We start from the raw sequence: 12,748 nt of genomic DNA, 5'->3' as shown, positions 1-12,748 counted from the left end.
TACATACAGTAAAATGAACATATCCTAAATTTATTGCTTAATGGATTCTGACATATGTTTATACTCATGTAACCACCGCTCAGATCAGACATTTCCATTTCCAGTACCCTGGAGGGGTCCCTCATGCCCTTTCCAAGTCAGTTCCCCTAAAGGTAACACTATAGTGACCTCTACCACCAGTGAGTTCGGACTTTTTTTTTTTAATTTTATATACTATATACTCTTTTGCATCTGACTTCTTTTGCTTATCATGCGTATTAGCAGTCTATTGTATGTAAGAAATCACCCCAAAATATAGTGGCTTAAAACAACTCTCAATTCTTTTGCTCACTGATCTTCAATCTGGGCGGGGCTCAGAGGGGATGGTTCATCTCTGCTCCATGCAGCATCAGCCAGGGCTGGAAGGTCCATTTCAAGGTGGATCTCAGGCATGGTGGGCAAGCTGGTGCTATCAGCTGGTGGCTCAGCTGGAGCTGTTGCTGTCCATGTGGGTGTCTCCATAGGATGCTTGAGCTTCCTGATAATATGCTGACTGAGTTCCAAGACAGCGACCATCCCAAGAGAACGAGGTGGAGGTGCAAGGCATTTTTATGAGCTAACTTCAAACTCTATTTATTGAGGCAGTCATGAAGGCTTCCCCGGACCAAGGTGAGGGGACATAGACTCTACCTCTGATGAGGATGTGAGAAGGTTCTAGAAGAGCATGGGGGATGGGAGATATTGGGGTGACCATCTTTGGAAAATGCATTCGGCCACATTATGTTTGTCGGATTCATCCTCGCTGTAACATGTAATGTAATTTGCTTTTAAAAATTGCTGTATAATATTTCATTGTGTACATAGACTACAATTTATTCAGTCTACGATTGACATTTAAATTGTTTGTAGCTTTGGGCTATTTGAATAGTGCTGCTCTGAATATTCTTATATAGGTGTTTTGATGGACCAAGTGGCCTTCTATCACTGTTGCTGTCTCTTTAGCTTTTAATATTTTTAAAAATCATACAGTTCTATCCTTATTTTCTCTCTTTTCCTATCAGTTACTGTAGCCATATGCACTTTAGTATGCAAATCTCTGCTAGTGTTTTTAAAATGTTGAAAAGAAATTATAGCAGTATTACATAAATATGCTCTCCTTATAAAAACTTTCAGTATTACAGTTAAGATTAAAGTTCCTTATCACACCTCTTGCTAAGTCGGGCCCTTTCCTCCTATCCCAAGGTAATCCCTGTCACCAGTTTGGGGGGTTTCCTTCTAGAGCTTTTTTGAAGCATTTACACACATAAATATTCTCATAGAAAATACTGTTTTCTCTGTGTGTGTGTGTGGGGGGGGGGTTGTTGGGTATAAAGAGTAGCATCATATGGCTCTGCAATTTTCTTTCTTGCTCAAAAATATCTTGGAGATATAGCCATAGAATCGCATATAGATCTACTTCATTTTTTAAACTGCCAAATAATGTTTCATAGTATTACTATACCACTGCCATTTAGCCATTTCCCTGCGAATCGATGTTTAGGTTGCATCCTTCTTTGTTGTGTCACGTGTGTCCCATGAGCTGGAGGGCAGGTCTTGTCCACCGTGATATTGTCAATACTTGATCAATACAGATGCATTCCTGCATGGCAAAGAGTTGCTGGAGCCCTGGATCTGTGCCCCTCAATGTCCCTTTTTTCCCTTCCCTGCAGAGACGTCTCAGAGAGGCTGTGCAGCTGCTGGAAGACTATAAGCATGGGACTCTGCGCCCAGGGGTCACCAATGAACAGGTAACTCTGCTGGATGTGGGGAAGGACGGAAGGTCACAAATTGCTAACCCTTTTGCTGGAGCCAGACCACTTCTTTTCCCTTCACTATCCACTCCTACTGCTGTTGCATACTGCTGTGGACTTCTGGCTGTTTGGATGGAATACCCAGATCTCTCCAATGCCCTGGCTCTGGTGGGAAGCATGGCAGCTGATGAGGCTAGAAAGGCCCAAAGGCAGTAGTTGGCTGGAGCTGACCTGTATACCCTTTCCCAATTCCACATTCAGTGACATCATAGTGATAGCTGGAAATCAGCCACAGTGAGAATATTTACACCATGGAAATTGGCAAAAGCTACAAATTAGGACTCTTGTCCTTCAAAGAATTGAGTAATAAATTATTTACCAGCATACTACTCCCCAAAAGTTCAAGTTGAGGTTGAGAAAGGGGAGTGGATGGTAGAGGTTAGGTTAGGACATTGTAATTTTTTTGTATAGTGTGTAGGAACTTGAACTGGAGCTAATTGAAATATTGATGATTGTGTTTGGTTTGGGGGAGGAGTAGGGGCTTATAGTGTAGGGCAACTTTAATGATTACAGAGACTCATGGTTAGTGTGCCAAAATTTTTCTTTTGGTTCATAAACTTTATTTCAAAAACTTAAAATAAATTAGATATTCAGTATTCAAATTGCAATTATATAAATAGCACCTACTGTAGAGTCAAGCTGGTTGTATCATGACTGTTTCCACTGTTTTTAAACTTTATGTTTTATCTGCAGTTAATAGTTGCCTCTTTTTTCCTCATTAGCATAGTTTTTTGTCCCATTTCTAATTCTTGAAAAAAGTAATGTGTGCATAGTTCAAAAAATCAAATAGTACTAAAACACTTGTAAGGAAAAGTAGTATGCTGCCCATTGTCCCTCTTCAGCTCCCATCCCTGTTCTCTAGAAGCAAGTACTTTTAGCTGTTTCTTCAGATAGAAATCTGTATTTCAATCTAACATGTTCTATACTGCTATTTATCAATGAATTCTTTTGTGTTATCTATTATGGTAATTCAGAATTCAGGTCTCTTATTATCCACCCCATAAACATGCTTCTCTTCCCCACCCTCATCACCCTCCCAAGATAGTTATTATGGTTTGGGGTCTATGGATATTCAGTATTCAAATTGCAATTATATAAATAGCACCTACTGTAGAGTCAAGCTGGTTGTATCATGACTGTTTCCACTGTTTTTAAACTTTATGTTTTATCTGCAGTTAATAGTTGCCTCTTTTTTCCTCATTAGCATAGTTTTTTGTCCCATTTCTAATTCTTACCACACCCTCTAGGGATATTTTCAGTGCCTCCTTTCAATCCCAAAGACTCCAGTTCTTCAGTTCTGTTTTTCCCCCTGAAAATTTCCTTCTTGGGGCCCAGTCCCTCTAGCTTCAGGTCTTCCTCTTGGTGTTTGTACACTTTCATTTTGGTGGAACACCTTTTCCAGTATCTTCCTGAAAAAAAGAATAACAGGGAAGAAATTTTTGAGTACTTTTATGCCTGAAAAATTATAATTCTGCACTCAGCCTTAATAGACAGTTTGGCTGAGGAGAAACTTCTAGTATGACAGTCATTCTCCTTCAGAATTTTGAAGACATTGCTCTATTGTCTTCTGGATTCCAGTAAAGTGGTTGAAAAATCCAATGCTATTTTATTCCCAATTCTTTGCAAGTGACCTGTTTTCACTCTTTGGAATGTTTAGTGTCTTCTTTTTATCTATAAAATTTATTTCTGAAATTCCACAATGCCATCTCTTTTAAAATTCATTATTCCAGGAGTTTGAATACTCCTGTCTTTCAGTTCTGACAACTTTTCTAGACTGTTTATTTAATAATTTCTTCTCATTCTGAAACTCCTATCAGTCAAATATGTGACATCTTAGATTATCACTCAGATTTTCTTTTTTTCTTCTATTCCTTGACTTTGACCTTCTGTTTGTGTTTGCAGGAATATTCCTTAAGTTTATTTTCAACACATCTATTGAATTTTTAACTTCAGCTAGTATAATTTTAATTTCTGTGAGCTCTTTTGTTTCTTTTTTAAATTTATTTTTTAATAGAATCCTCTTTCTGTTTTTGTGAATACAGTATCATCTCTTCTCTCTGCATTCTGGAAGCCAAGGAGGGGAAGGAGGCTGGAGTCCCAAAATTCACTGCAGACTTTCATTAATCTCCCTGCGTTTAGCCTCACCTACTCCCACCTTCCACTGTGCTAGTGTTCCCAACTTTGGAGTCCCTATAATTCAGTTTCTCCAGAAGGTTGATAAACCTTCAGTATCTGGTAGGGACACTGATGAGGTTGGTAAGAGTCACCTTGCTGTGCAGTGAAGGCCTACGGGTATTACAGCTTTGAGGACAGGCTTTCAATCAACCCCTGTGTCTAGCCCTATGATTAACCCTTTCTTTCTGTGGTACCTTGTCCCTTCAAGTCCTGAGCTTTGCTGGTGTCCTTGGGGTGATGGGCGGCTCCTTAGGTATGCCCTCTTCAGGCATTAAGGGGATGGCTTCCTCCTCTCTGCTCGGTCAGTTACTAAAACTCTACTCATTTTTCATCCAAAAACATGGTGCTGTCTCTCCTCCACTGTTGTCTTCTCTTCCATCCTTTTGGTAACGATGTGCGGCACTGCCCCTCCCTTCTTCTAACACCTTTAGGTGCAAAGCCCATGCTAAGGTTCTGCACTGCCAACCCCACACACCAGTGGCTGGTAGGGTGCTCCTGGGGCAAGCAGCTTAACCTCAGCCCTCCCCAGTTTAGTTCATTTCAGTGTGTATTAAGGGAGCACCTGCAGGCCAGGCTTGGTGCCAGGGCCTGGGAGAGAGCAGGGAAGATGCTGGAGGAGAGTCTTGCTTCATGGACCCCACAGAATCTAGGCAACAACAGAAAACACAATACCGTGGGAGAGGAGAGGGAAGAGGAACCCACCCAGACGAAGGGTTCTGGAAGAGATTTTTCTCTGGAGATGTTAGGGCTGAGAAGGGGCTGGTGAGGAGGACCTGCTGATAAGAACACTGCAAACAAGGGAGTACATCGTGAGCACAGAGAGAGCAGTCCCAGAGGAAGTGATGGGGATGGGCTCCACTGTGGCCAGCTACCTAAAGGGCAAATGCATGGTGGATGCAGTACTTTGACCAGATGTCCTTGTGCAGGGCTCTGAAGAGTGATGCAAGATGGTGCAATGCATGGCCGGGCAGGGTCAACCTCGCGCATCTGCACTGCCTGCTGAGTTGGGGGCGACTGACAGCAGTGAGGGCAGGCCACAATCTCCTTGTTCCTAGCATGGTACTTCTGTCTGGGTGATGTGGCCTGTCAGCCCCTCTCTAGTCCTGGGCCTCCTGTATTTTCTGTCCTGAAAGCCCCCATGTACCTCCCTGGAGCTGGGAGGAGGGTAGGCGGGGAGGCCCCTGGCACTAGCTGTGCGTCTCTTTCTGGCTTATGTTGGTGAGGCCTGCAGTTTCCATCTGGTGGCTTGGTGGCATAATGCTCCAAGTGTGAACCTGCCCCTAATAAGCAGATCCTCCCTCTCCCTCCCTTCCCGGCCTTCTGGCTCCCCAGAGCATCGGGGATTGGGCTCTGTAGCAGTTCTCTCTCTGTGGCAGTTTTCACACTGCTGCTTCCCTCCCTGGGCCTTCATTTGCAAAGCCACACCTGCCTCTGGCCTGTATAGACACAGGAATGGAAGGGATAGGTGATGACATTTCACTCAGGATTTGGGGAAACTCAGCAATCTGGAATTAAGGACAGTCCTTGTTTCTGGTTCAGGCTGGCCCTGCTCAAGGGTCATTTCTGTGCCTCCTGAAGAGGCCTGGGTGTTTCTTCATCTCAGCCTGGACAGCAGCCTTGTCTGCTCCCAGGCACTGGGCCTGCTTTGATGTCCTTCTGCAGGCAACTGGGTCAGAGGCCTGTGCATGTGTCCTGATACCTGCAGGCCTGTCCTGATGTCACACACAATACTGGGTACCCTGTGTGCCAGTTTCTTATGTAACCTGCCTCCAGTTACATCTCACCAGTGGGTATACATTAGTGGAGTGACAGTTTGTTCGCGCCCAGTGGCCTTAGTTGGTTGTCTGTTAGTGGTGGCTAGTATCTCCTCCCAAGACTGTTAACTTGTTAAAAGGTTGCTACAGCAATGAATAATTTAGTCCTAAGGATAAAACAAAAATAAGTATAACTTACCCTTTGGGCTTAACAAGTAGAAATTTGATATGCTAGGAACTCTAATAAGGGCTGTGGCTATCAATTAAACAACGAAGCCATAGATGAGAGCAACGACGTAAGTACAGGCAGTGAGGTTTCTGGGGGATGGCTCTGCTGTGTGCACTCTATGTGCTGGGATGTTTGGCATAGATAGAGATGGGTAGGGTTAAATATGAAGACCCCTACATTATTCTGCAGCAGAATAATGTAGACACGGGGGGCAGAGGAGTGAAGGCGGTTGTGGTCAGAGGAGCTTGTGAAGGTCTGGCAGCCCCAGTTAAACCTGTGTGGTCAATACCGTCAGTCTAGGCTGTGGGCATCTGCTGATCGTTCAATATATAAAAGGTGCTGAGTTGGTGGGCACTGAGCAGGAAATTGACACACACATGGTTCCAGCTCCCGGCCCAGGTGAGGCCACCACACAAGTGGGTGGCTAGAAGCCGGGCTGGTGGCTGAGCTGCGTGGAGCTAATGCGAAGATAGGTAGGAGTTCATTGGTGAGAAAATCCTGAGAATGCAGGCGATAGAAAAGGCTTCGTGGAGGAGTACAAATGGGCCCTGAGGGGTAGATCAAATGTAGACTGGAGAGGGAGACCCAGGCAGTGGGAGGATACTCCCTGTAAGTCAAAGTCCAAGAAGTAGAGGAGAGAGAGAGACAGAGAGAGAGAGAGAGAGATCCAAGAGGGAGGGAGGGGTAGGAAGACAAGATGAGATTAGAGACAGAGAGTAGGAGAGGAAGTTGGGAAGTTACAGGACAGATTGTGAAAGTCTGTCCTGTACCTTCCAGGTAGAGAGATGCTGAGTGTGTTGTGTGGGGCAAGAGGAAGCTGTTGGAAGCTCTTGAGCAAGGGAGTAGCATGAAAGTGTATTGTGGCAGAATCATTCTGGTGGGTGCCTGGGGAATGGGGGAGGGGGAGGTGCTGTTGAGGAAACCAGCTTAGAAGCTACCGGAGTGGTCAGGAGGGGGGCGAGCAGGTCTCTGGGAGCCACTGCAGGCTTCTGCGTGGTGGTTCTTCATCATTCCACGTAGCTCAGAGGCTGGGAACCAGCCCACCCTTATTTTTTTAATTATTTTTTAAAAATGCCACATTTTCTTTTTTTAAATTTGTCTTTATTGATTTCAGAGACAGGAAGGGAGAAGAGGAGAGAGAAACATCAATGATGAGAGTCATTGATTGAGTGCCTCCTGCACACCGTGTCCCTACTGGGGATTAAGCCCCAAACCTGGGCATGTGCCCTGACTGGGAATTGAACTGCGACCTCCTGGATCACAGGTCGATGCTCAACTGCTGAGCCATGCTGTCTGAGCCTAGCCCACCCTTATTAAGTGCTAATGCTGCACCTAGCAAAACATATCAACTGCTCAGAGGCCCCATGCAGGATGGGGACTGCAACCTACCAAGGAAGAGGACAGCTGGGATGTAAGAGATCCTGCAAGGCTCCTCTAGCAGAGAGGAAATGGGGTCAGCTGTGTTTGGGCTTTGCTGAAAATAGCATAGAAAATACTGAGTTAAAATACTTGTGCCCCAAATCTTCTCTGAGTGTCAGTAGGTTTGTCAGAAGCTAGTTGAAAGGAAGGCTTGGCTGACACCCCCCACCTGGCCCTGACCCCTGGCCTCAAACTTCTGGGATGCTGGTCAAGCACCCTGCCCCTCTGGGCTGACCCGGGTTGGCCCTTAGAGTCAACACAGAACAGGCAAGTGATCAGTACTAGTTGGAGCATTTGAATAATGTGCTGGGTGTTGTACTGGATGCTGCAGCCGCATCTCTGGGCTGGGTCACTGCAGTAGCCTCCTGGGTGGTCTCCCCATTCTACCTGGGTCCCCCTGTGCATTCCCCATACAGCAATCAGAGTGATCTACTCAAACATGCATTACATTGTTTGTTCCTCTGCTTCAGGGTTTCTCAGCCTCGGCATGATTGGCATTTGGGGCTGGATAATTCTTTGTTGGGGGGAGGGCAGTCCGGTGTGCTGTAGGATGTTTAGCAGCACCCCCTCCCAGTTCATGACAACCAAACATTGTCGGATGTTCCCTGGGTGCAAAATCGCCCCTCTGTTAAGAGACACTGCTCTAGTAGAAATTCCACAGTGCCCTCCTTTCTACTCAGAGTAAAAGCCACAGTCTTTAACATAGCCTACAAAGCCCCTATTTCTCTCTGACCTTCCTCCTCCTAATCTCCCCCTTACTCAGTCCACTGCAGTCATACTGGCCTCCTTGCTGTCTCTCAAATGTGCTGGGTGGGCCCACTTCTGCCTCAGGACCTTTGCGCTGGCTGTTCTGCCAGAACATCTCCTACCAGGTATCTGCACGGCTCACTCCCTCCTTCAAGTATTTCCTTCAATGTCATCTCAATGAAAACTACCCTAACCACCTAACTTACTACTGTCAGGCCCTAAGCATCATCATACTTAAGACTCTGTCAGGGAAACAAAGTCAAGGGGAACAAAAGAAATAGCCACTAGGGCCAGACGCAGGACAAGAGATGGAATCTTAGGGGGCCAGGGTGAAAGTGGGGCCCAGGCACTAGAGGTGCTTCGTGGGGGTGGAGGGGATGCAGCCCCTGTGTCGCTCTCTTCCCTCTTCCACCCCAGCTCCAGCCTGGCCTCTCCATCCCTCTTCCCCATGCCAGAAGCTGTGGCCCTGGCCTGTGTCCCCTTCACATTCCTCGTCCTTCACCTTCTCCTTTTGTGTAGACACCATTACCATAAATTAAAAAAAAAAATCCATCCCCGCTGCTAGCACACACCCTGCTCTATTTTCCCACGTGTCCTGAAGAACCCATCCTTCTAACGTACCAGAGAATTCTCTTATTTATTCTTTTTATTGCTTACTGCCTGTTTGCACTAGCATGTAAGCTCTATAAAGGCAGAGATCTTTGCTCTTTTTTGGTCACTGATGTATTCTTAATGCCTAGATCAGGGCCCAGCACATAATAGGTGCACAATAAGTATTCACTGAACAAATGAATGTTCTTTAATCTTCGCAATAACCTTGAAAATAAGTATTCATATCCCCATGTTACAAATGAGGAAGTGGAGGCTCATAAATATTAAGTTGCCCCAAATAGCACGGCCAGCAAGTGGGAGATCTGGAATTCAAATCCAGGTTTGGCCCCAAGGCCCATTCTCTGCGCTGAGAGGAGCTGCCTGGTTGGGGGCTCGTGGCTGCTGCTGTGTGCTAGGCTGCAGAACCAGGTGAGCGTGCCTTCTCTCAGGGATCTGTAGAATTGGGGGTACCTTCACCCCACATAGACTTGCATATGTACATATCGCCTGGGAGTAACCATGGCAACAAAATTAATGGTAAGGAATAATGGGATTGGCCCAAGTGATAAATTATGAAGATTTTATATATATATATATATACACATATATATATATTTATCGATTTCAGAGATAGGAAGGGAGAGAGAGATAGAAACATCAATGATGAGAGTCATTGATCGGCTGCCTCCTGCACGCCCCCTACTGGGGATGGAGCCCGCAACCCGGGCATGTGCCCTGACTGGGAATCGAACTGCGACCTCCTGGATCATAGGTCAAAGCTCAACCGCTGAGCCATACTGGCTGGGCTAAATTATGAAGATTTAAAAATTTTATTTTATGGAAGCAGCCTTCGCCTTGCAGAAGGATCCCCTTCAGGCTCTGTTTAATTACCTTCTGGAGGCTGTTTTAAATAGGCTCTGTCTTTGCTGCCTTCAGGGGTTTGGAGAAGCAGCTTGGAAGGAGGCAGAGGGGAAGGGGAGCAAGCCAGATTGGGGGTGTGGCCTGGGCAGTTAGCTCTACCGTCTGGGGTCTGGTGCTGGGGGTATGCCCAGCTCTGCCCCTAGAAGGTGGGGCTTCTCCTTCTGAAACTTGTTAGGGGCCCGCCCACCCTCTGCCCTTCCCTTGGTCTCTACATCGGGGTTTTTCTAATAGATTCAGTTGGCAGCTCAGCTGAGACTCAGGCCATTTCTGAAATCAGCAAACTTCTGCCTTGTTCCAGCAACCTCTCACCAAGACTGCTTCCCACACCCCCCTCTGCCCTCATTCCCCAAGTTCAAAATCAAGCAAGGTCCAAAGTCTCAGCTCCACTCTGGCTTGTTGCTGCAGCCCGTCAGTTCCAGGGGTCAAGGCTGCACATTTTTATGTCCAGCCATGGGCTCAGAGGGAAATGGGCTGAGCCCAAAGGAGATGGGTCACGCCAAGGAATTATAGTTTAAAGTGGAGCTGCTTCCGCAGGCTGCCGAGAAGATGCTGGGGGCTCCCTGTCCTAGATTCTCAGTGTGGAGGGACCGTCCACTGCATCTCTTTTGGGCTCCCACTGAATGCTTTGCATCCCATCTGTAACCTGTTTGCAGGACTGGCTCATGAAACTTTAAACTAGCAACCAGCTCTTGGTTTGTGGGCAATTCCTGCTGCCATTTCTGCATCCAGCGTCCTACTCATGGGTCCGGCAGGTTCCAGGGAAAAGCCTAGACCTGGGAATCAGATCCAAGTCCTCACGTTGCCCTCTCTCTACACTGGGCCTGGCATCATCAGACAGGAAGGGGCCCTGGAGAGACTTGTTTCCACTTCCTGACCCTTCTCCTGCCTGATTAATTTAAAACACAGTGTAAGTCTAACGTGTGTGGTGACTTGCACAGGAAGACCATGCAAGTTAGAGGCTGAGCCAGGGCCAAAATCTATGACCCTGACTATTGTTAATATAGTCTGGGGTGAGTCTGAACGAGATCAGATCATGGCTAGGAATTTTAGTTTAAAATGGAGATGTCCCTCCCACCTCACTGCAAATCCTCCTGAGGTGAGACATTGCCAAATGTCATGAGAAGAGCATCAGGCACTGTCTTAGCTTTTATTCCTTCCTTCTGCCTCCGGAAAGGCTTGTCTGATATCATAGGAGGCAGTTTTCTCTAACTCCAATTGGGTTATCTTAGTTAGGGTTATGCTAACTGCTGTAACAAAAAGATCCAGCACAAATAACATAGAAATTTATTTCTCGCCCATGTAACAGTTCAAGTTCCAGGTGGGCAGGTGGCTCTGCTCCACAGGATCATTCAGGGACCCAGGCTCCGTTCATCATGTTTCTCCACCGTCTCCTTGGGTTGTCCTCTGCGTAGCACAACCTGGCTAAGAGGAAAGGGATAGAAAGCATGGGAGGGGAGGCCCTGGTTAGGGAAAGGTACATCTCTCCTCCTATCAGATGCTGGGGGCGGCCCCCCCCCCCCCCCGCCGCGGGGATCAGTCACGTGGATAAGCCTAACTGCAAAGAAAGCTGGGAGATGTAGTACAGCAAGTCAGCCACCTGCCGTGCAAAGGAGGCTGGGAAATGTAGTGCAGCAGGTCAGCTACCTGCCCACTTCTGTTCTATTACTCTGGAAGAAGGGGACATAGGTTTTGTCAGACAGTTAACAGTTTGTGCCATAGAGGTCAATAAAGAGCTCAGAAGTTGTACACCCTGTATCTGTTTTTTTCATGATTACTCTTAATTTTTTTTTTAACAATTCTTTTTGAATAGTAACATATGAACAATGTACAGAATTCTAAAGATATAAAAAAGTAGAGAATGAAAAACAGGTCTCCCTTTCCATGTTCCCCAGTTGCCCACTGCCTCTCTCTCGAGTAACCGTTAGTTTCTTCTGTGCTCTGCAGAGGTATCTGAACACATTTATTCTTTTTCTTAAAATGCTAATGATATAATAATGATATAACTCCAGGGAAATTCACCAGAGCATGGCTGTAACAGTAAAAGATGGGACAGTCACAAAGGACACATATTGTATGATTCCACTCATAGGAAATATCTCGAGTGGTCAAATTCCCAGAAAGAATGGAGGTTGCCAGGAGCTGGGGAAGGAGGAAGGGGAGCTGGTACTTACTGGGGAAGGAGGGAGGGGAGCTGGTACTTACTGGGGAAGGAGGGAGGGGAGCTGGTACTTACTGGGTGCAGGGCACAGGTGCCGAAGGTGAGAAGGTCCGTTCCGGAGATGGAGGCTGCTGATGGCTGTACCCCAGTGTGAATGGACTTAATGCCATAGAACTGCCACTTAAAAAGTGGTTACAATGGTAAATTCTATGTTACGTATATTTTACCACAATAAAAAAAGATGAGAAATAGCCTAAAAGTCCACTAATAGGCACAGTTCACAATATTCAACGTGTCCCTTCAAGGTTTCTTTCGGGAAGAAGGACGTGCTCTCTGCGCTGATGTGGAAAGATCCCCAGAGTACATTAGATGCCAGGGGACAGGGGACGGAGCGGCGTGCTTGGGATGCTGGCATTAGAGATGCGGGCATGTGGTGACTGAGAGTGGGGCTTCTGGAACAAGACTGCTTGGGTTCAAGTCCCAGTGCCTCTGCGGGGGAGTGCTTAGCAAAAGAGAAAAGCATGGACTCACCTATCATGTGAGGCTTTTTCACTGCCCTTATCTGTGGTGACACTAGCCTGCCTGGGGGGTGGGGAACACTGTGAGCTCTGAGCTCCTGGCCTCCCTGCTGACAGCCCTCCTGAACTTCTGCCTTTGCTGATAAGCCAGCACCTGACTCCATCACTGCTCCCTGGGTGGAGGTAGAGGCCTCCGTCTTTGAACCTGAGGGACACAGATGCCGCCATGGATTACAGGTGCTGCTAGGCTGGACTTCGTGGGGCGGGAGGAGCAGGTACTGGTGAGGAACAGCTGCTGCCGGGCTCCCAGGAGGTCCTGCACCCTCAGGATGATGTCAGCCGGTTCCCTTCCTCCTCTGGTGCCTCAAGCATGGCAGTCACCCTGGCCAGACCATACCTCCATCTCC

At 46.8% G+C, this 12,748-nt stretch overlaps 1 protein-coding gene across 8 annotated transcripts in view; it reads left to right on the top strand.

Annotated features, from left to right (window-relative positions):
• Positions 1-12,748, top strand: part of SFXN5 (sideroflexin 5) — a gene marked incomplete at its 3' end in the record, with an annotated part of 101,009 nt that overhangs the window by 17,155 nt on the left and 71,106 nt on the right. For 7 of the 8 annotated variants that reach the window (XM_081155936.1, XM_081155938.1, XM_081155935.1 and 4 more), the window contains one exon: positions 1,689-1,766. In XM_081155936.1, the coding sequence (XP_081012062.1) occupies positions 1,689-1,766 (78 nt within the window). Of the gene's footprint in view, positions 1-1,633; positions 1,767-12,748 lie in introns of all 8 variants that reach the window. The other variant, XM_081155940.1, reaches the window with a different exon arrangement.

The sequence above is a fragment of the Miniopterus schreibersii genome (assembly GCF_964146895.1).
Source record: "Miniopterus schreibersii genome assembly, chromosome: 13".
NCBI lineage: Eukaryota > Metazoa > Chordata > Mammalia > Chiroptera > Miniopteridae > Miniopterus > Miniopterus schreibersii.
Note: the sequence above shows the minus strand (reverse complement) of the source record. Positions and strands in the feature narration are given on the sequence as shown.